This window comes from Anoplopoma fimbria, chromosome 1 (genome assembly GCF_027596085.1).
Source record: "Anoplopoma fimbria isolate UVic2021 breed Golden Eagle Sablefish chromosome 1, Afim_UVic_2022, whole genome shotgun sequence".
In the NCBI taxonomy this organism is placed as follows: domain Eukaryota; kingdom Metazoa; phylum Chordata; class Actinopteri; order Perciformes; family Anoplopomatidae; genus Anoplopoma; species Anoplopoma fimbria.
Window position 1 is genome coordinate 6530799 of NC_072449.1, and position 24966 is coordinate 6555764.

Here is a 24966-nt window from a genome sequence, read left to right on the forward strand (position 1 = left end):
GGCTGCAGTTCTTTGGAGAATGCATTTGAGGAATCCTTAAAAAACTGTTTAAGTGTGCAAGGTCTGCAGATTATTATTAATGGTATGGGTGTCCCCTTTAATGTTAAGAACTTACTATTGTACAAGTCACCTGCAAATGTTTCTGTTGCTTTTTATGTAGTTTTGTTTGTTGTATGTATTAGTATATATAGTATATTGTCCTTAATTTGTGCAATTATTTAAGAAAACTCAATAAATACTTAAAGGCCTTCCATTGGATACCAAACTTCTAAAGCAAAACAGCTCTGGTCAGAACTTTTCAGGAAGTTGTGTAAACCTTTTTTCAGGGCTGAGGATGTGAAGTGTTTGCACAGTGGTGATAATACTCCCTTGATCCAAACTGCATTCCCTCTTTTTCTTTTGGATGTATTTCAATTTTAAATTAAACATATTTCATATTGTCTCGTGTCTGTTTTCGGATCGGTCAGATGAAGTCGCCTGCTTTCCCGTACATGTCGACAAGTATGTTTGTATGTTCATTATGTAAATTCATAAATTCATGTTTTGTAGATTAAGTATGTGGAATTTTTAAAACATCAACAAAACAGACTTTCATTTTTCAAATTGTGTACAAGACAGGACTGACAAACCAAGAAAAGAATCCACCAACAGAGGTTATATATTTCCATATATCTTTATTATCCGTTATTTCCCATATATTTATATATCTTTATTCTATACAGGTGTATTTCTCAATACAGTCTTTTATTGACATACATATATCTTACATAAGCTCGAGAGGTACTAGAGAGAGAGAGAGAGGCAAGAGGGAGTTTTCTTCCTTCATAAGATATTTTGGCAGTTAACAAGACAACAGGAGATCACATTACAGACACACACGTTTGAAGTACAGAATACACACACACATACACACATACACACACACACGTATCACAGCATGCACACATAAAGGGGCTGAACACATCTAATCCTTTTTACACAACCACCCGTACGTGCACCTAAACACTAATCAAGGTGCACACGCATGTACACACGCACACACACACACACACACACACACACACACACACACAACACTCAAGCCCACACAAGAACTAAACACATGTTCACACATCCATGGAGAGAGGAGACAGGTATTCACAGGATAGATTACACCAATACCAAACTGACTAGTAAATACACATGTAGATGTACAGTACTCGCCATATTTTAACTCCTGCTCCTACATACCCTCTCAGAAAACACACACACACACACACACACACACACACACACACACACACTCACACAAACACGCTATTTTTTGGTAGAAAGTAAAGAGCAGTGATGCTGATTTTCAGACTATGCCATTGATAATGTTATTAGCTCTGATCCATATTTGGTTTCTATTACTGACAGTTATGCAGACTGACAACAGAGCGCAGAATGTCACTGTGATTAAACGAGGACCATCAGGACGACGTCGTGTTATGTCACATGTAATGTTTGTCACACTGAAGTGTGGGAGGTCAAAATGACAAGAACGATACATTATAAAATAAATACACATTTTATATTGCAGTTATAGGATGAATACACTTGGTTGGTTCTGTCTGTGATCTAGTTTTTTTCCACTGGTAACAATAACAGTCTTTTCTTTTTCAGACACACGCACATGCACACATCACACACATTCATGTCACTAACAGACAGTGCTTCACAGTGTAGGGAACTCATTGCAAATCCATTGCTTGTCCAAGATGCCACCAAATAAGCACAGGCTGACAGTCAACACATCATAACCACAGCTAAAATATGGAAACACTTTTTAGAGATATGAACAGAACAGATATCATATATATTTGGCTTCAGTAACAGATACCTGAATAGTGCTACATATTAGAATGCATAACTTAACAGCATAATATGGAAATGCAACTGTAAAGAGTGAGAGCGGATATAAATGTAACTATATGGCCTTCTTCGACTAATTTCAATGTGCAGTATCTCCATTTTATTGTCTACATGAACATAGACTGTATCATACGCCTTTATGGTATAAAACATTCGTTTCAACTGTATAACCTGAAGAAAGGTTGGTCACAAAATGACTTAGGCGACACTTAAGAGAGGATGTTGATCTGACAATACTGAAGCTCTGGGTTTTAACACCTGAGAACTGAACCAGCATAAGGAACTAAACTAAACAAAGCTTCTTAAACTACTGCAGCCTGGCTCCGCCTAACTCCACCACTATCTCTAGATCTTGATGTGAGACCGCTAAAAACAAGTGTAGTGATGTGTGAAATAGAGGCAAAGACGGTGAAAGGTAGCCCCTTGTCCTGTAGTTTTGCAGTTCGTCCAGAAGAGGGCGCTCTATGAAGCTAGAGTGACACCTTTTGGTCAAGGTTTGGTCAGACTGCGTTTGTGACAATGAAGTCTCTGTGTTGGTTTCCGCTGGGCTCTGGAGTGATACTCTTTAACAGACGCTGCGAATGAAGAGGAAAGAGAAGTGAGAAAATAAAAAGTGATATAAACACTTTGACTAGAAACTGACAAGGAATCAATCAATTCTAATACTCTTTTTGATTGACTTAGTCTTTGTTAAGTATATTAGATACAGGAGCCATTATCATTTAACACATCTATGAAACACAGTGAATATTAAAAGATTGATGTAGACATGAGTATTTAACCTGTACCAAATCTGTGCAGTGTGTATTGTTATATCTGCCCCAAGAGATTATGTTTTCGGGTGTGTGTGTGTGCGTGCTTGCGTGTGTTCATCTGTCTGTCCACGGCTGATCTCGCATACATTTGGACCCATCATCCTAATATTTCTTTGGTGCTCATTTCTGACTGTATGCTAAAGGCCTACTTGCGGTCGCAGATATTCACACTTTTTGAAAAACACATTTTATTTACTGTTTTATATTGTGATAGACTACTGACTCCTCACTGCTCTTAATCGGGCACTAGGGGCAGCAACATTGAAATCTTGTGTCCATTAGGGAGTCAGAATCGTTATTCTCTTGACTTTGTTGTCCCGGGAAAGATAATGTGTTCTATCACATAACGAGTGACAAAGTGAACCGGGCGTTGACTGCAACGGATTAGTCTTCTCTTGTAAGTGGGAAGAGAGCTAGTTAGCTGTTAGCAGACGTTGCATAGCAGAGTCCTGTGGTACGTTTGGCTAAGCCAGTGTAGCTACAGCTAAATAATCCATTCATCGTTTAGGTTTAAAAGATGCCTATCGGGATTTCCCAGAGCTTAAGTTGACATTCTTAATTGTCTTGTTTTGTCCAACCCAACCCAAAGATATTCAGCCAGACAGCTTGTAGTCAGTCTGAACCTAGCATTAGGAAACTAGCAAGTACTATCATTTCAGAAGCTGGAATCAGTGAATATTTGGTATATTTGCTTAGAAACATTACAACATTTGCAGATTATTTGTGTGATGATGGACAAATCCTTTTGGTTTTAATCTTGAACACACCTGATTTGAATAAAAAACATGACAGAATCAGGAAGAGAAAGAATAGTGTGCACATCTAAAGGAAATTTACGTCAAAGTTAACAGACGGAGAGACCCTCAGACATTTTGACCACGCTTGGCCTCATCTGTCCCCATGAGCTACACTGACACTGTCTTCATTCACGCTCACACGCACACAAAAACACGACTCCCGTGTGTTGACAGTGTGTATAAGTGTCATTGTGTGCCCTGGCAGCAGTGTCAATACTGGACAACGCCCAAATACATCGGCCTACGAGCCTCTTTGATATCCTCCCACCTTCTGTCAACTCTAACAAAGCACATGACAAGGTGACAATAAAAACTAATGATGACGATTATGATGAAGCGATTTTGTTTTGATCATTATTATGTAAGGTACAAGCTCAGAATATACTACAGAGAGCAAATACAATAATCTGAAAATGTTAGGTAGGGCCCCACAGGAGCAGGAATTACAGATCCCTTGCTCAAACAGAAACAACATATGCAGATGTCTGAAATCTGTCTGTAAACGTTTTGAAGACCAGTTTTATCACTGATGCTGATTCGTTTGTCATGCAGTGTGCTCCGACTCTAAAGGGCTGTTGATGACACAAGCCTGGTCTGTTTTAATTTAGCCTCTATGGGGCCTGGAAGTTGTCATGGCTTTTTTTCCTTGCTTTGGCTTGGCTTTAATCTTTGGCCTGTGCCGCCTCCTCCTCCGTTCTCCTTTGATCATGATCTCCAGTCATGTATTCACTGCAGAGGGCAGACTCTGATGGTGCATGGAAAGGAAAGCAACAGAGGCAATTCCTGGAGAGGTGTCAGTAAGAGAACAAAGGTCAGGCAGATATATGGGTTGAAGAAGAAGGATATGTGGGGAGGATGAGGGAAACTATATAGAAGACACACTTGAAATCTAGTCCTTCTAGTCTACTAACCTTTAAAGTCCTTTACACTGCATGCCAACATTTACCCCATTCACAAACACATTCATAAAATGATAGGAGATGCTTCCATGCAAGGTGCCTCCAGTCATCAGGATCAAAACATATGCCTATTCACACCAATGGAAAAGCCTGCAGGAGTAAGTACACTTTGGACAGACTGGAGGAGCGAACTGACATCTACTGATTAGTGGGCAACCCGCTCTACCTCCTGAGCTCCTGTAAAGGAAAAGAAAGAAAGATGCTGTACCTGTTTGAACGTTCCCTTGGCACTGAGCAAGTAGTAGACCATATAAACAGGCACACAGATGAATGAAGACACCCCGATGCAGTAGCCCAGGACCGTGGTCCATGGCGGGAAGTGATAGTCGAACAACCTGACCTCCGGAGGGAAGGCCAGAAAACTGATGATGATGAACTGCAGACAGGAACGGGTACGAAAGCAGAGGTCAAAACAAGGGTTAAACATCAGGATACATGTGACAAAACTAATTTGAAAGCTTATAAGTAGATGACTGCTGCATTTGTATGTGTGAATACTGTACAACGGGCCTCACCAGCAGGAAGATGGGGCAGATGGCCACCCAGCAGATCCTCCAGAAACACCCCGGGTAAAAACCAAGCATGAGCTGGATGTCATTACAGAAACGGTTGGTACCTGGAACACACACACACACACACAATCATTACACAGTCCCAAAAATGATAGTGCAATCTGCAATGTGTCCGTGACTGAAACTGAAACCATAAATTCCCAATCTATGAAAAAAAAAAACCCAAGGTAATACAGTACGGTAACATCCTTTTCCTGCCAACTTTTGCACTCATTTTCAAAAAGCTCTCAAGCCATCATTGACATCAGAATCATCACTCAAACTTGCCGTAGAACCAGGAAACGGCGATGACTTCCAGCAGGACCACGGTGATGACCGCGGGGCCTGTGGCGTACTCCTCAAACAGCTTGACCACAAACGCTCCTCCCTGAGACAGCAGACAAGACGAGAGAGAGGCGGGAGGAACATCAAATCACTCTTGATGCAAGTGGCTTTTGTCTACTCAGACTAAGACAATTATTAGAACTTTGTTTAAGCTTGATTAACAGATTACTGCTCTAATCTGATTTTGACTCTAATTCTAATTGTTAACTATGGTCTATTACATTACTTAAAATACAGCAGTAAAATTTAAGAAGACTTTTGATGAAATGTTGAATTAATGTTTCCTATTAGTAGCAGATATCACAATACGTATATCTAATTGCGGACAGTCAGATGAGATGAGTTATAGATCTTAATTGATTATGCATCATGTTTTCATGATAGGTGCCATTTTGATACATGGTGTGGTTATTGACTTACATATGTGAGTGTGGAGAGAGCCCCCAGGAAGCAGACGCACACCAGGCCTAACACGAACCACTCTCGTCTCTTAGCGAGGACATGAGGGAACTCATCCAGCATAGCTGTGATCACGCCCTCCAACCCTGCAAACTGGAGAGAGAAGAGAAAAGGAACTCATAAGAGGCTGCAGGATGAAAAAGAGGAGGCAGACGATAAAGAAAGGAGAAGAAAACTTATATAGGAGACATTGTACTGTACAGGAACTCCTCGGGTTCAAGCTTTGAGAATCTTAATGTGACATGTTGCTAATCAGCTGTTTGATCTAATCAATCCAACAGTAATATGACACTCTTTTGACAATCCACAGCACACTGATGGAAAACATCCAAAGATGCCTTGTGTATGTAAGGGACAAAACTTAAAGCCGAGCCAACATGAGTCCAAATACAGAGACACGTTTTGTAGTAATATCCTCAGTCATAAAATCCAGGAGCATAGCAACCTCCATGCTGATTCCACGCTGATTATCAGAATGTGATAACAGCTTTGCGTGTCTCTCCAGCTGGCTGCCTCAGCGCCGATAAACACAGGCTTATGGAGACAAGATCGCAACGCAACCGTGACATGAAAGTCCTATCACATTGTTTTTATTCGCTGACTGTTATCCAAAATGGAACAGCGAGGACAAATAATACCCGGTGCCTCTATGGAGCAACGAGTACAACATGTCAAATAGAAAAAGGCACATTTGCCTATATGGCAAGGCAAATGTGAAGCCTCTGTTTCTGGGTTTGAGAGAGCACACAAGAGCCCCGGGCAACAAAGGAGTCAGGTAGAATACAGCAAGGAGAGAGGGGAACATGTGAGGACACAAAGAACATTTAGCTGAAATGAGTAATCAACAGACTAACCGTGCTGTCCAGACCCAACATAATGATCATGAGGAAGAATATGATGGAAAAGAAAGTAGCAGCAGGCATATTTGCTATGGCTTCTGCGTAAATGATGAACAGCAGACTTGGACCTGGGGAGGAGGAAGAGAGCCAGGTTAAACGAGTTCCTCTAAATTTATCCTCACAGATCTATTTTTGTCCACAACTAGATGCATGTGCAGTGGGTGTTTTATTCAGTAGGTGCGTGTCCTATGTAGAAACCAGACAAGTTTAATCTAGGATGCATTGTTTTTTTTCCAAACAATGTGAGTAAAGAATTATGTATTTGGGATTGGGTTGGTGCGTTGTTTTCATTACCAGCATCCTTGGCCACAGTATCCACTTCCTGATGCCTCATCTCAGCCATGTAGCCCAGAACGGTAAAGATGACAAAGCCAGACAGAAAGCTGGTCAGGCAGTTCACAGAGCTGGTGACCAAAGCATCTCTGAGATGGAGAAAGGAGAGGTTTAGGTGGCATGAAGATAAGAGAGTTAGGGAGAATGTCTGTAACAAATATTAATCTTTGAGCCTCTGCAATTGGACAATAGGCTGGTTATTGATCTAGATTGTTTCTAGATTTAAAAAAAAAAATCGGATAATTCTAATAAAAGATTTAAAAGATTTTTGCAGAGCTGTAGTTTTGAGAAGCTGGAAAAGCAGAGCTAGGTTTCATTTTAGTGTGAAACATACACTGACACATGCGTTCAAGAAAAGTCCTCACTTGTAGCAGTTGTTGTGAAACGGGTTGTAGCTGGCAAAGGCAAGGAGCACGCCAAACCCCGGACCCAGCGAGAAGAAGATCTGAGCGGCAGCATCAATCCACACCTGAGAGAGTGTGGTTAGGTTGAACAATGTATGTTAGGATCAGAAGTTTGCACAAAGATTATAGCAACACGAACATTTCAAAACAAGAGATAGAGTTACTAGATTGCACCAAATGACTTACTGTAGTGCTAAGAAGCTTCTGCCAATCAGGTTTGAGGTAGAAGACCACGCCCCTCCAGGCCCCTGGCAGAGTGGCCCCTCGGATGAGCAACACAAGGAGGACCAGGTAAGGAAAGGTAGCAGTCACCCAAACCACCTAATGCAGAAAAGAGGAAAACCAAACAATTCACTTTTCTGTTGATAAACTCTTATGTCTCGCCGGTCATAGCAGCTTATATCTGTTGATCTACGATGATGAATGATACGTCAATCCATCCATTCATCCATCCACTCTAACTGACAACCCCATTAGCTATGCAGGCGCCCCTTTGGTTACCTTTCCAGACGTCTTGACTCCCTTCCAGATGCTGAAGTAGACGATGATGAAGATGAAGAGCAGGCAGAGGGCCAGCTGCCAGCTGACAGAGCCCAGCTGGTGCAGACCTGGGGAGAGGTGGACTTGCAACACCTGGCGACTGGAGGGAAGATGAAAAAAGAGGGAGACAAGGCAATAGGGAGATGGCATAAGAGGAGACGGCAGGTAAGGGAGGGAGTCATGAAAATCAAGGAAAAGTGGAAGAGAGTAGGGTAAAGAAAATGGTACAAGGGCAGGAGAAGAATGTGAAGGATAATAAAAAGAGACAGACAAGATAAGAAAAAGTGAGAATACAAAGATAGGGTTGGTAGAAGGGATGTTTGGAAGAGACAAAAAGGAAAGAACATGGATGGAAGGAGATGTGAAACAGAAAGGAACAGCAAGAAATAAAGAAAACACATCATAGGGTAAGAAAGGTACAAAGAAGAGGAGATGAATAAAGGTATGGGGAGGTCAGGGGAAGGGAAAAGTATAAGCGTATGAACTCTTCACACATTATGAGAACAATAGAGTCCTGTCAAATATAATGTACACATGAATGACACATACTGATTAAATGAGCAGTAATGAAAGCTGACCTAAGGGAAACGATAGGGAGAATAAATAAAGTCAATGCCAGAGAGCCTCGAATGACTTCATAGAAGTTAACACAAGCCAAAGTGAAAAAAAAAAAACATTACAGGGCAGAAAAGAAGGAGTCTGAAATGAATGAGCGAGATTAACATCTGGTCACAGGTTAAGCACACAGAGCTCCGACGATAAAACATAGACGTGATTTATGTTGAAAACAGGAAATTCTGGCGCCAGACTGAGTTGCGGAATTTGTTCGTTTAAAACCTGTATTAGGAAAAGTCAACTACGGATAAACCCTGAATCAGTCTCGGCGGACAGACAAAGACACGGTGGGGTGAGCAGCTGATAAGACTGAGCCAGTAGTCCGTGGAGTGCCAAAGCAGTCAAGAATAATAAAGACACAGCTCGGGTTTTACGTAACAGTAAAAAAAGAAAAACACCTAACTTGAGAGAGTTGAGTGGTTTGAGTTAATAACTTGGGAGTAGAATGCCAAAAATGGGAAGACTGGGAATATTATCAATAATCACGTTTGGTTTTTTTCTTTTTTTTAATAAAAGAGAACATTTCTTATCTGGGGGAGATTCCAAAGAAATGTCTCACCACCTTCTTATCTATGTCTTTTTGATCTTCCAATAAAAGATTGGAAAGAAAAAGACAACAGCTCTATCTCTCCCCCTTCCTCATAAACTGCCTCTCTCATTCTCCACCTGCTTCTTTAACTAAAGGGCTAGTTCATATATTTTGGCACGCTAACTTACAGTGAACCGAGAGCATACCGGTTTGTTGTAATATCTATTTGCATACATTGTTTGCTGGTCTACATAATTAAAAATGGAATCACACTTACAATTACAATTTTTAAACATGTCTGTTTCACAACAAAGTTAATACTAAAGTATTCCATGAATCCATCATTTAATAATAAACATACATACCATGGTATGTATGTTTATTATTAAATGAAGTGTTAAGCGGATTCATGGAATTTAGTGACTCGATTGACTCCTGTTTATCTGCACATTAATGTATATTTATTCTATAATCTTTAGGTTTTCTGTAAAACTATATTTAACACTTCTTTAATGCAACTTAGTAATGCATCAAAAGAAGCTTTTAGAAAAGGTTCATCCAACGATTTCACTGGGATTTGTTCATAAGGCTCTCCTATCATCCAAACATCATCTCAGCTGAGGAATAATCAAAAGCACCTCATCTGTTTTATCTTGTTGACGTCTTTTGAGTCTATGCAGCTTCTAAGCTTTGCTTCTCCACCACCACCAGAGCCAAGGCCCCGTCTGTTGCTCACTAACAGGAGCTCCAATTGACTGCTATATATAGAGCTCTATCCCCATAAATCTAATCGACAGAGTCAACGCCAAAGTCTATCAAATAAAGTCTATCAAATAAAAGCTTCTGCATTCTTGATAGCTTGTGTCTGCTGTCTTTCCTGATTGAACTAAATTATACATTTCCACAGGATTAAATTGTATGTGTATTTGTTCTTCAGTTTATACTAACTGTCACAGTAAGTATGAAGTGTGAGGATATGTCATATTTTGTTCTTCACATAGTTCACATTTTTAACCATATAAGATGAGATCGGTGTTTCTAATCGCTTCTTCCTGCTATGTCTTCACAACCAGATATCCAAGGGAATATTGGAAAAGGGATGATGGTAAGTCTAAACACCAGAACCGTCCCTGTAATCGCTATCTGGAAGTCATCCTCCCTCCTCCACTTGACGTCTCCCTCCTGTGTAGCTCACCCACTTCTACCTCCACATCCGACTTACATGCACTTACGTATAGAACTCCTCGGCGGGGGAGGTGGAGGAGTTGGACCAGGTCACGTTGTGGTCGGTGGACATGTAGCGGTTACAGTTGGCCGTGTTCCAGCTGTTGGTGCAGGTGGTCCAGGGCAGAGTGGGCCGAAACGATGACAGCAGGTAATACAAGGCCCAGGCCATGATGGTGTTGTAGTAGAAGGCGATGTAGAGGGCTATGATGCAGATGGCGAAGCCGATCCCTGGATGAGTGGAAGGAATCATTATTAGCGTTAAAATTCTTGTTCATGAAACCTCCCAACTTCGTTTTATTAAGAAAATAAATATTTCATAAAGAATGTGGCACCAGTCAGTCACTACTTGAAGAGACATCAGTGGTGTTTTCAAGCTAATTCAAGTCACTACGGGGGTAAGTGGGTGACATTTCCGAGCAACAACAACCAACATACTATCACATTTCTGTGGATCTGGCATTTGGCATGGAAATGTGACAATTTCCATAACAGAGAGTCGGTATTTATCTCATTAGATGTAAAAGACGCTTGGGATGCTCTTCAAGGGAACTGTACTGAGGCGGGACCAGGAGGTTAAATGAGCTGTCTCTCAGGCTCTGAAGGCCTGACACTGTCCTTCTCAGCCTTTTGTTCTCCTACTGCCAATTTTCCCATTGGTAAGCCCCGTTCTCTAATGTCCCCTTCTTGCCTTTTTTAATCCGAGCTATTGCTATTTACTCGTTCCTCCGTCTGCTCTGTTTTCTCTCCACACCTCCTGTTACCTTTGAAGATGGGGCAGATGTGTTTCCAGATGGAGATGCAGCCGCTGCGGTGGAACTGGCCGAGAGCCAGCTCCATGTAGAAGAGAGGGACACCTCCGAACACCGCCATCAACAGGTAGGGCAGCAAAAAGGCACCTGGGCGGAGACACAAGGACGGAGGATATTTGTGGGGTGAGAGAGAGGGGTTTCAAATGTGGGGGTTGATGTGGAGAGGATGAAAAACAGTGGGGAAAGTGAGAGGGGAATAAGTCATGGAAGAGCAGTAAAAAGTCAATTACACTCCTGAGAAATGCTACTCTTTCACACTCCATCTGTAGACCTCTCAATAACTCCCGATCCACAAGAACCAAGAGCGTTAGAAAACACTCTGTAAAACATATTAAATGATTTAAGTACCCTATCATTTACTTTATGCTAGTCCATTCAAAAACAACAAGTGTATGCTTGCCCGGTTCCATATAACTCTCCATTTAATATGTGGAAACACGCAGTTAGAGGGTCATTTTGTTCAAATTGTAGGATGATGAAGTAGGACTACTGCGATGTTGGCTGCTAAGTGAGGAAAGTATAAAGTGATGAAGGGAGAATTAGGAGGCCAAACACTGAGAAGCAGCAGGATGGCAGCCAGATCTTTGAACTCTCCAAACCACCGTGCAGAGTTTGATAATCTCTCTCTGTATTTTTCTTTCTTTCTTTCCTACTATCTGATTATCAACTAGTTTTATGTGCATGTGTGCATTTGTGTACGTCGGCGGCTCGGTGTGTGTCTTTGTGACATGAAAGCAAAGATAAGGGGTTGATTGAGCAGCTGCCTGGGAGACAGGTTATTAAGCAAGGAGAGAGAGACTAAAGGTGTTCTCATAAAAAAAACACAATTAATACTGTTGCCTCTATCAAGTGTTTTCCCCAGTCCCCATCTCTACCTCGCTCTGCTAGACACATGCAGAACACAGGAAATTGCAAAGATTTTATTATTGCAAATTCAATAAAAGTTGAAAGGGAGGCCCTGTTTGCAGCTAGGTGAAGACTTTGTAGTAACAGAGCACAGGCAGACCTACTGGCAGAATTATGTGTCACTAGAAAACTGAGTTGGATCATATATATATAAATATATATATTAGTATTGCTAATCTTGATTAATTGCATTTCAATAGACTGCATTTAAATAACATGATTTTTTATTTTTTTGCATTGTTTAATTTGAATAATTTCATTGAATAACTGAATCTAAAAAACATAATTTGAAATTGAATATATCAGTTTAGAACCCTCCACTTAAAACTGATTGTTATGAAATCGAATTGATTTGCTGGTTATTTGATCCTCAAGTTTAACACAATTCAAATTTAGTTCCTGCAATTCAATTTCAGTAAAATGAGACACACATCCGGTCGTTGAGGAAGAGCAAACAAATTCAGATTCACAGAACTCCGGTCTGTGAACGTTTTGATAGTGTGTTTATTGGATTAAATCCAAAGTGGTAGAAACCAAAAAATGACTTGTATTTTCCTCCCCGCCACTACGAGACAATTTCATCAAGAGCATGACGGTTGGCAGCTTTGAGAGACAGACCTTCAGTTAGCGACTGTAGCACATCGTATTCCAGCGCACACCCCATTGCTATGGGTCTGAGTGGACAATAGAATAAGTCAACGCTGACTTTTTGGTTTCATAGGGACATAAACAACGGTCTCCTGGGTGAAAGTCCTGTGCTTGGCCCATCCATCAATCCATCCATAAACCTACCATCCTCCATACGCGGAATTTGATTGAAACGTATTTCTTTTGAACCTGTGAATTTGGGACTTTCTATTGGTACTGTTTCCGTTGTGCTGGCACTTAACTTTGACACATTATGGGCTATCACCATGTAATGCATTAAGTCATGGTACACATATTTCTCTAAGATCAGGCTGGTCTATGTTGTGAAATGGCAGCAACAGGAAGTTTACCGGTTAGACCCAGCACTGCTGCTGTTCACCAGCCCGCTATGACCCCCAGTGCTGGCAAGATCTTTGAAAGTTTGCTCAGCAAAATGTTGCTTCCTCCTAAAGTATTCTCCTGGCAGCAGGGAGGACGGAATTAAAATACGAGACTTTGGATTTCATCAAATAAAAACAAACTATCAAAAAGTTCACAGAGAGGACTTCTGTGAATCTGCACTTGATTGCTCTTTCTCAACAACAAGATGTGTGTCTTGATTTGTGTCTTAGTAAACTGAAATTAAATTGAACTGAATGTGGAAGTAGATAAAGGTTGAATTCACTGAGGATTTAAAACTGTTTTTCAGATTCAATTTTCAGTGCAATTATTCAAACTAAACAATATAAATTCAAAAAAGGTGATTAAAATTCCGTTTTCAATGCAATTAAATAAGTTGAGCAATTCATATTCAAATGTAAATGATTCAAATTCTGTTTCTAGTGACACTTATTTCTGCCCATTCAGACCACATAGACTTTTAGAAAACATTTGCTTACCTTTTTGTAAGTTAGATTGTGCAAGAATGGAGCTAAATTCTCTACACTTGAGTCAAAACTTTGCTGCTATTTATAATGTGAATTATTCCTATGACTATTGTAAATGTACAGTATATGCTGCAGTACAGTTCAGACCTAATTAAAATTCTGTTTACTCTAACATGGGATGTCCTGCACACTGATCTCCAGCCCACTACGTATCATCCTCTTCCCCTTTTAAAACATCTTTTGGCCCCCTCACCTCCTCCATTTTGGTAGCAGATGTATGGGAAGCGCCACACATTTCCCAGATCCACAGCGTAGCCGATCACGGAGAGCAAGAAGTCCATCTTCTTGCTCCAGGTTTCTCGGGGCCTCTCCAAGCTGGTCTGTTGGACCACCAGAGTCCTGAGGCCTCCTGGCGGCACTGAGGACCCGGTTCCTCCTCCGGGTCCAGAGGCTGTGCCTCCGGAGCAAGCCGCGGTCCCTGGTCCCTCCTTGGGGCTTTGAGGGGTGGATGTGGTGAAGCCATTGGACACCTGCTGTCCGGAGCCAGAAGTCAGGCTCTTGGGTCCTCTCTCTGCAAGACCGTCAGCCAGCATCAGTCTACCATTTTCCTGCTGTGTCCCCTCCTCTTCTCCCCCCACCTCCTCTCTCCCTTTCTCCCTCTCTCCCTCATTCTCCCCTTTGTCCATTGTCAACATGCTCGTCAGCATCATATCTTTTGTCTCCATTGGGTTGTGTTGGTGTTGGTGTTGGCGAGGTGGTTAGGGGTGGAGAGAGGCTCTGAGCGATGATGAAGGGAATGTGGCACTGCTGACTGATATGGAGCCCATTAGGGGAACAGAGGGGTTAGAAAAGGGAATGGAGACGTGAGGGTGTAGCTACAAATTTGGCATGAAATGGAATTGTCCTTCTTGGAGGAGGGGGACAGGAGAGCAGAAATAAAAAGAAATTAACAAAAAAAATGATAATGGGGCCAGATTGAGGGGAGTTGCGTGAAAGTGGTAGTGGACTGAAATGGTTCTGTTGAGCAATAAGGAATAAGAGAAGGCAGCTAGGACAGACAGAGGGGATACAAGAGGGAAGATGTGTTTGAACAGGATGTGGCCGGCCGAAAAGTTACAAGAATCTTGGGTCTTCTCCACAAACTGCTCGTCCTCTGAAACACTCAGTGATGGAGCAAACTGCAACACAGAGGGAAAATCAGTGGATTACCTTTAAGTGTACCCATGATATAAAACATATAAAATGAGTCTTTCTGTATGACATAAGCACTTGACAGAGAAATAAGTTAGGGAATACATTTTCAGGTCTTGTCTCCCATTTTTTACCTACTGTTTTATTGCAAATTAAAGGCACAATATATATATATATGGGCAAAATTTACATAATGTGAAATATCTTTGAATGTCCTAAAAAAAGAATGCTACAAATTGACAGTATTGTGCTTGGACATGCTGATTTTCTTAGCTTTTCCTCATTTCACGCTAGTTTCATAACCTGTTTCAAAACTTATCTGATCAAAGATGTAAAATACGAGACTGAAAACTAAAGTGGAAAATTGACACATGCCGATAAAGAAGTTCTCTATTTTTGATTGTTACTTAAAGCAATATAAAAAATATTAAAGCAAAAGATCCTCATCGGTCAAATACGGGTAGTATGAAAGTTATTTGCTTAACGGGATTGACATTTGTGTGTGTGTGTGTGTGTGTGTGTGTGTGTGTGTGTGTGTGTGTGTGTGTGTGTGTGTGTGTGTGGTGCGGGGTGCACTGAGCACACTGAGCACAAAGTACAAAGTACAAAGAAATTTGAATTTTAACTAGCCCACTACCTTGTATTCAATGTATATGTGTTCAATTAGACTTAGATGTTATTTCAACTGCAATTTCTATTTTGAGTGTTTCAAATTATATAATTCCACTTTCATTAGTTTTAAACTTAGCAAGGAGGAATACTGCTTTGTCAAAATATATCTTCAACACTGAAAACAAATTACACTTACAATACAGTATAGATATTAAGATTTCTGCAGTAAAATGACCACGTATCAACATACAATCCAACAGCTATCACATGAGCAATGGTTCAAACAGAGAGAACAATTTAAAAGTGGATTAGATTGTTTATAGTGTTAGCTCAATTAGTAACGAATTCCAGAATGTAGGAAGACTCGATTCACACGGAACGTCATTATCTTAATTAAGAACGAGTGTCCGGCCGGGTTACACGGCACGACATTCACTCTGCACTAACATCTGAGTACCACGCATCCAACATCCTGTACCTGGAAGAAAAGAAACACTGGCTAACCTTACGTTCTACATAAACATTTTTCTCATTACAACCACACTTTTATTTCCTGATGAAGGCAAGTTCTTCATCACAACTATGACTTCATTTCCAACTGAAACCTCAGTTTAAGATGTTTTAGGAGCTTAAAGGTGATGGAAATCTGATCATTTCTGCGTGAAAGGTAGACATTTCTTCTTAAAAGAAACTTGAGGATGAAAAGTAAAAAGTTAATTTACTTTAACAAAAAAAAAAAAATGATGTCACTGAAAATTGTTATCTTCTCAAATACACTTTACTCTCGGTTATCTGTAAAGTGCACAATGTATCAGCTGTCACACAGCCTCACAATAGAAAGTCTCGAAAAAACAAACAACGGTAAACGGCTTAGTACTAATACTAAATCTGACCTGCATGTGAGCACACACTTTACCACCGTGTGAAAAAAATAATAAAGAAGTAACAGACATAATTCAAATACATTATATAAAATTGTTTTTTCCATGTTCCATTATTCAAAGACGAATTCTACAGATTGTTAGAAACTTTGAAGTCACTGGATAACAAAAAATTGTTTTTCTTTTATAAATCTTTAAGCGTTCCACTAAGACAATTTTAATAAAAGAAAAGGCAGAGTAAGATGATAACATCAAGATTATAGCAAAGATAAAGTGAAAGACGACGGCGAGGATAATACCCATGAAGCATTATAAAATAACCCAAATAAAAAATGTAGACACTGTTATGAGCCGTCTCTTATCTTAGTGAACTCTACTTAAACTTTAGACTAATTATTAATCGCTACGCTGTCACTTTTGAGGTAAATACACACACAATATTTTATCCCAACTTAAATACATCCCATACATTACCTTAAGAGAGGGTAATTGAAGACAAGCAGAAACCTGTGGCGTCTCAAAGACAAACAAACAGCAGCAGCAACTTCTACTCAAAACTTAAAGAATCCTGTGGCGTTGCAAAAACTTGCCAGAGAAACAGCGTGCACTAGCACATCAGGACACAGTGTTTGCTCATTGAGCTCTCAAACCTCTCTCATTTCTCTCTCTCTCTCTCTCTCTCTCTCTCTCTCTCTCTCCCTCCCTTGTTGTCCCTCTCTCCCGGACCTGCAACCACACACACACGCACACACACATTTACACACACATGCCGCGTTCAGAGACGCACAGACATATGCGGAGCTGGATGCATGCGCTCAGACAGAAAGAGATACTGGAGAGACATTATGCAAGCGCAGACATGTGTGTGCTTTGAAGCCCGGTTTGATACATACAATAACAACACAAACAGCATTAATTAGAGTGAGATGTGGTGAAGCTCTGATCACGGGAGAAAGTCTCGTTGAAGTAAACAAACACACTGCAGAAAGGGGAAGTCATACCTTTCAGTGTGCCAATGAGGGGCTCTGTGTCAGGTCGCTATGGTCTGTATCACACACACACACACACACACACACACACACACACACACACACACACACACACACACACACACACACACACACACACACACACACACACACACACACACACACACACACACACACACACACACACACACACATTGAAACACTGCTCGATAAAGCCCTGCTGGAGTTCTCACACTCCCTTTTCCATTTTTCTCCGTGTCTCATTAAGCATTTACACTCCTCTCATCCTCCGATCTTTGGCCGTTTCACACAATTTTCCCTGTGTCATCATACACACCTGTTGTGGAGAGATTAGACTTTTGCTGCTTTGACCCCTGTTGCCCATGATTCTAGAGTCCTGCTCTACACCAGCAGTACAGGCTTTCAATTTCAGATATTCTATGTATTTTGTAGAATAACATTTAAAAGGCAATCAACTGAATCCCCTGGAAATCTTTTAATCGATTTAAAAAGCTTAAGACTGTGTGTTTAAAATTGTCTTACAAAGCTAGTTTCTCTCCACTGACCTCTTCATACTACATAAGAAAATTGATCTTGCTGCTGGTGTTACTGCGAGTTCAGACTCAAGTGTGTGAGTCCCTTCATCATATTGCTCACTGCACTCAGTGCAAGGCTGTGGTAGCTCCCAGGTCGGACAGCATGTAGCCGATCTTGCCTCTGTAACTAAACTCCCCAAGGTTACTGTTGAAATTGAAACATTTTTTTCCTGCTTGAGTCAAGTTTAAACGAAAGTGTTTCTGATCCAACTGCTTCAACTTGTCAAATGAAACAGTAAACATGCTGCATGATATACCTTTTAAAGGTATATCATGCAGCATTGTCGGTTGCTGTTTGGAAACACAACAACCAAAGTTTCTGAGAGGGCACCAATTAGTTTCTAATTGTTTCCTGGCGGTTACAATCTAAAGCTTAAGTAAACACCCACACCTCTGCACAACCCTCTGGGAAGGTTCTGCATTGCCTAATTTTGAATGAATGCATCCGAAACGCAGGCCTCTCTGCTCTGCTTGTGTGTGTGGGCGTGTGTGTGTGTGTGTGTGTGTGTGTGTGTGTGTGTGTGTGTGTGTGTGTGTGTGTGTGTGTGTGTGTGTGTGTGTGTGTGTGTGTGTGTGTGTGTGTGTGTGTGTCTCACCCTCGATCATACGACACACACAGACCTGCAGGTCTTCATACATCCGTGACACAAACAGAGAGCAGAGGAGAGAGACGGAGACGGTGATGTGATCTGGTTGCTACCTTTTGAAGATTTCCCGACCTCACCTGCGTGCTGTTATCTGCGGGGGTCTTCCCACCCACCGCCTAAAGGCTGACGCTAACATTTGTCCCTAACAATGCAAAACAAGAAAAAAATTGAAAAATACAGAAGGACAAACAGCACCATGAGTGATGATTGAAAGGATCGAAACATCGTTTTTTAGGAAATTATTTTATAGTATGCCTTTAAAGAAACTTTGTAAAATCAGTTCAAAACTCTCTTTCTGCATTTTCACTTCACTTCGTGTTTCATGGGCACGGAAATCCACACAGACACAAGCACAAACATGCAAACACTTTCTCAGGCATTCCCATGTTGCATAAACAATATGTGCAATCACATGGTTGAGTTAGAGCAATCTTAAATTGTCATTTATGAAATGTTGAATGAGAGATTAAACCACATCCAGTGCCAAAATGTGAAAGTCTTCCAATCATGGACTGTAGATATCGGCTCATGAGCATTTGCTTCTGAAATCCCCAAGAGACCCCGAAGGCCTGAGTTTCTTTTATACTAAAAACAACTCATGAAGCTTTGGGCTCTAAGCCAGCTTTTGTAACCTAGCTGTTTTCAAACACAGAACAACACGCTATGGTCGGGGCTGTGGTCGGGGCTGTGGTCGGGGGCTGGTCGGGGCTATGGTCGGGGCTATGGTCGGGGCTATGGTCGGGGCTATGGTCGGGGCTATGGTCGGGGCTATGGTCGGGGCTATGGTCGGGGCTATGGTCGGGGCTATGGTCGGGGCTATGGTCGGGGCTATGGTCGGGGCTATGGACGTTAAGAATGGTTGAGTAAATATAATGTGCTTATCAGAGTCTGCTATGGCAACTCTCAGGGGGTTTCCTGAACAGTCTTGGACTCGTGCAAGTGAAAATAACAAGTCCAAAAAAATGTGTAATTTATCAGTGCTTTCTATGTCACTCGAAAATAATATTTGAATTGGTTTCATGGTGGCGGCAAATAATGCGCTGTGAAGAGGTTGTGGTCATTTCACAAGTATTTCTGTGAGCTCACGTTTGGGTTAGACCTTCTTATAGACGCTCTTTTCCTGGTGAAGTATTCTCCTTGCGATGAGGAGGACGGAAGGAAAATATGATTCTATTTCTTGTTTTGGCAACTTTGGATTTAATCCAGTAAACAAACTATGAAAATGTACACAGACCAGAGTTTTGTGAATCTGCACTTGATTGCTCTTCCTTAACGAGTGTGTCTCAGTAAACTGAAATTGAATTGAACTGAATGTGGAGGTATATAGAGATGGATTTTCACAGAGGATCAAATACAGTCTCAGAGCAACTGAATTTAACTTCATAAGCTTACATTCAGTTGTCAATTTATTGGAATTCAGTTCCAAACTAATAAAAATATGCTATTCAATTATTCAAGATGAGCAACTCAAACTCAAGTTTAAATTATTCCAATTCAGTTGTGACACATATTTCTGCCCATAACTTTCTGGTGGTCAAACTACACTGTTCACCTCAAACTAAGTTTGGCATTTCTGTACTGCAATTTTTTGTTGCCTATTAGCCAACATTTACTGTGACACAAATCTTTGATAAGCAAATATTGGTATAAATACTGAACTTGCTTTAGCTCTGCTGCCTGTTTGTCTATCTACAGTATCCAAGTGTCTGCCGGTCGCTATGAAAATAATTTCCATGGACAAATCATTGAAAAAAGGAATAAAAATATCAACAATCTTTACTGAATTTGACAAATGTTATGTAATAACACAACAAAAGAAAAATAGAAATGTCCGGCCAGCTCTTAAGGAATGCATGACAACATTTCTTTGCTTTGCTATGGCAGCTTATGAAATTGTTGAATTTCATTTGAAACTGCTTTAATAAAAGAAACCTAAAGATCTGGTTAAAGGTTTAAAAATGGTCTTTTATTGTATCAATATGGCTCTCGAAGGCCGTCGGTAGTAAAAAAACTAAAACATTGTTTAACTGGAGAGCTTGAGTAAGCCTCTTTGTCAACAAACAGCCCTGTTGAAATGTTTATGAGCGAGCACTAGATTCCTAAAAGATACGTTAGGGGTCAAGAATGTTTCGTCAGGGGTTAGGACGTCAAGGAAATCTAGTCACACAAAGTTTTGTCTTCATCCTTGTTTTTGATAACATTCTTGAAAATGGATATTAACAATTCATAATGTAAAGTTTTAAATGCAAACATATTTACAGTGTGTTAAACATAAGGTATCTCTGAACTAATATTTTATATAGATTAACTGTGGAGTAAACTTACTTTTCATATTTCTTTTGATTGTTTTCAGTGATTTTTCAGCAGTGATTTGTTTTGCTCAAAAACTCAATAGTTTGGGAAAACACACACACACACACACACACACACACACACACACACACACACACACACACACACACACACACACACACACACACACACACACACACACACACACACACACACACACACACACACACACACACACAGAGAGAAATGCCTTAAAAAACACACTGTTTCTTATGCGAACATACTGACTCAAAATACGATTTTGTCTCATTCACAAAGAGCCAAACAGCCCTCTCTTTCATTGACACTTGTTTTTCTACTCTTAGACATGCACACAGAATGATCGCATACAGAGAGAGAGAGAGAGAGAGAGACAAACCTTACAAAATAACAATTATTACTAATTTATGAAATCCTTGTTTTGCTCCGCAGGGTTTTTCTACTGGGCTCAACAAGTGTGGGCTACGGTTTCTCATGCCCAATTGACATCATGCCAACTTAAGTCCTGGCTAATTGAAAAGTAAACAGTGCAGGCAGACATGGGAGGGGAAAAGCGTTCAGTGCATTAAGGGTTGCTAGTGTGACGGCCGCTACACTGCTGCCACATCTGCACGAAAAAACAACACTTAACTAGTCGCTGGAGCTTGTAGTACTTTGAGAGGAAACTACTCCCTGGAGAAAAGGAAAACACTTTGGGCTTTCACATGTCCCAGGTTGAGGGGCAGCCTGATAAGAAGACGTGCAAACACATTTTAAGTGGCAAATTGTCAAGACATGCACAGAAACCTGCCCACGAAGGAGAGATTTACTTACATTTGCTCAGCAGTGGTTGCACGAGACGTTGGGAAATGTTAATGTGGGTATTATCAAATTATGGCCATGTTGCTTCTGCCATGACTGTGTAATATATGTCTGTTTGAGACAGGATAACTCTGAAACACACAAAAAATAACCACTCATCAATATCAACAACGACAGGTTGTTGTCATTGCCAACAGAGGGACTCAAACAAGTGTGACGATACAAGTAAAGGACTGAATTCAGCATGTTCAACTTTAACCTGTTTTTATGTAACCTAGGAGTCGTTTTGGTTTATCAGTATTAGGGTTTTGTTGCACTCCTGCCGTCATGTTCTTCTATCCAACAACATTAATTCTCCTACAACTTGCAAGACCACAGGAATATATTTCCTCATCCCAGGCAGTGAACAGTATAGTCTGAGTCTAACCTCCTCTGCGAACCAAATCATGCAATAAAGTTGTCAGAGTCAAGACAAAAATGCACTGAGCCAAATACATCACCCGCGAGCACATTGAAGACTTCTCTAACCCAGTGTTTAAACTATTCACAAATTTGAATTAGAAAATGGAGGAAAATGATGGTGTCATAATTATTTGACCAAACCCCCCAGATTTTAAACTAATCACGATGCATGGAAGGAAAAAATGTTATTGATGCATAGAGTTAAAGGGATTTATAAGTTGTAATTTGCACTTTCGATGGCAGTAAATGGATACAGATGACAGTTCTTAGGAATTGGTGGATGCACAGCATATGTGATCACACTGGCACACTGGGTGTCATAGAGAGAGAAAAACGGACATGGGAAACTAAAGAAGAGACTGTACGCCATCGAAGACTGCAAGTATGTTGTACGTCTAGGCTACTTACCAAAACAAAAGCACATCTTATTGGTTTGATGTCCTACCTACGTCTTAATTACAGACATTACCCCCCCCCTCCCCTTTGGATGGACCAGCATCCTCCAACATCATTACAGTGACCTGCAGCCACTAAAAATAAAGACAACTCATGCTGCATCCAAGAACGGATTAAAAGGACAACTAGGGTACATCCCAGTAGTCAGTTAGTCAAACAGTCGGTCGTTTTGGTCTTAGACTAAGATTCCTTTTGTCAATTAAGTTTTCACACAAGCTAAAGAGTGCTGCTTTTGTGTTATTCTTTGAGGAGAAATAACACAATTTCTACTGAGAGCATAAATACTGTTAAGTCAAAACTAAAGTCAGCTATCAATATACAATATATATACAAATGTTGTTGATGTTCAATACAAAACAGAAGTTTCTCTCTATCGGACACACAGGAGCTAGGTTATTTAAAAATGTCAGAGCATCAACTTACACAAGACATCCCTGTTCTTAAAAAGCACCATGACATGAAACAATGTCAAAGTCAAAACAACGTGTAAGAAGGAAACATGTTATTGCTCTTTAGTGTTAAATAATGTTGAAATGCATTTGGCATGATGCTTATGGCCTTATCAATAAGCAACGTGCATTTTGCTCAAAGGATCTCTGTAATGTTGTAGTGGAAAGACATTTTCACACAAGCATTACTACCTCATTAATTATTTGAAAAATGATTATTAAGGGCTTAATGTATGTACTCTTCATGGTCCCTGAAGATCTAATAGGATGACAGTATTTCCTTTCCCCAATAGATTTCTGAGAGGAAAAAAAAGAAATCAATACTGAGATTTAATTCAGAGAGTGTCAGAGTCATGACCTGTGGGTGTTTGCCGGTTATGGCTTGTGTTGTGTTAATTATTTTAGGATTTCTTGAAAACCGAATGGCTCCAAGCCCACATTTTGTGCGCTCAAGTAAACAGTGGGAGCTGACCTGTTAAAGTTTCATGTTCAGCTCCTGTTTTTATATCGTCTGGAAGTGTTTTAAACCCTTCCAGATAATATAAAAATAGTGTTTAAAAAGTAACAGCCACACAAAACTCTTACTTGAGTGTAAGCAAAAATCAATGGATCGTTCTATACAATACAGACATTCAGGTAGAAAATGAAACATTACTTTCATTCCTTTCTTTACTAAACAGTAGGAAATAATCATAATATCATTTATATTTTGTCTTTCATTTAATACAAACACAGATTTAGTCACATTTACATTTAGTCACTGTGTCAAATAACAAGAATTTGGATTTAGGCTTATCCCTGCATATTTGTACACATGAAATATTATAAATATAAGAAGATATCCCTAATTAGCTTATTTTAAAATCTGGAAGTTTCTCATTTGTTTCCCAAATTGGAAACATATTATAATCAGTCTGATTTTGAAAGCCTAGAAGTTATGGACATGACACGGATGACGATGAACAGCATAAAGAAAATGAAAGAAAATAAATCTAAACTCACACTAAAGCTTACACAGTAAAAAAAAACCCATCTCTCACCTAGTAAGTCGCGTTAAGCCTCCCTGGTCCCTGCCTTACACACATGCACTACATTAATAAATATGGCCATCAATACATATTTATAGCCGATAACTGATTGAAACAGTGTCTGTAAACAATGAACCCGCTGGTAATGAAATTATTGGTTATAAACAGACAGGCAGTGCGGTCTTACCTTGATATTTTTAGCTTGATGGCTTGCGTTGTCCATGGAGCGTCTGGTCGTCCGGTGTCCAAGACGTCGCCTATCAATGCATTCTAAACCCAATCACACAAATCACACATGCCTGGGCTTACAGCAGGCCGTATTCTGCTCTGCCTGGCTTAAGACGGAAATACACACACTCAAGTATGCATGCACCCAATCACACACACACACACACACACACACACACACACACACACACACACACACACACACACACACACACACACACACACACACACACACACACACACACACACACACACACACACACACACACACACACTGAGCTTTAGAAAAGGATTCCTGCCCCTAATCCAAGACTCCTTGATGCATATTTATAAGAGGGCCGACGAGGAATAAGAGGTGAATACTGATACATAAATTATTTAACAAAATGTGGAAAAGCCCAGTGAAAGTGGATTATTTACATTATGAAGTGTGTGTGAGTGTGAGAGAGAGAGAGAGAGAGATTATATGAGTCCCAGCCGGTCTGTGTCGTGGTCTAACTAAACCATCTACAGCCACTCGCAACCTCCTGGGCCAAAAGGCACCGCGCCAGGTACAGTAGTGCAGTCGGCCTGCTAAACCTTCATTGTGTGTGCGTTTGTGTACGCGGAGAGGGATTGGAAAGATATAAAAGAGGGCAGCTCGTGTAGAGGCAGACGACGCAGTCACCGTCATGTTGATATTAAACTGTAATCACTGTGT

At 40.5% G+C, this 24966-nt stretch overlaps 1 protein-coding gene across 3 annotated transcripts; it reads right to left on the reverse strand.

Annotated features, from left to right (window-relative positions):
* Positions 1 to 660: 660 nt before the first annotated feature.
* slc6a4a (solute carrier family 6 member 4a) lies at positions 661 to 24318 on the reverse strand. 3 transcript variants are annotated; one of them, XM_054598076.1, is made up of 14 exons: positions 24226 to 24318; positions 13849 to 14773; positions 11128 to 11262; positions 10372 to 10594; positions 7957 to 8095; positions 7642 to 7776; positions 7417 to 7520; positions 7013 to 7140; positions 6674 to 6786; positions 5781 to 5912; positions 5304 to 5403; positions 4980 to 5080; positions 4673 to 4840; positions 661 to 2468 (listed from the first exon to the last, which is right to left on the reverse strand). In XM_054598076.1, the coding sequence occupies exons 2-14, from the start codon at positions 14318 to 14320 to the stop codon at positions 2394 to 2396; spliced, it is 2025 nt and encodes a 674-aa protein (XP_054454051.1). In that variant the 5' UTR covers positions 14321 to 14773; positions 24226 to 24318; the 3' UTR covers positions 661 to 2393. The 3 variants fall into 3 exon arrangements, with proteins under 3 accessions (XP_054454051.1, XP_054454059.1, XP_054454043.1); XM_054598084.1 differs by lacking the exon at positions 24226 to 24318 and adding an exon at positions 21656 to 21726; XM_054598068.1 differs by lacking the exon at positions 24226 to 24318 and adding an exon at positions 16754 to 16915.
* Positions 24319 to 24966: the final 648 nt, after the last annotated feature.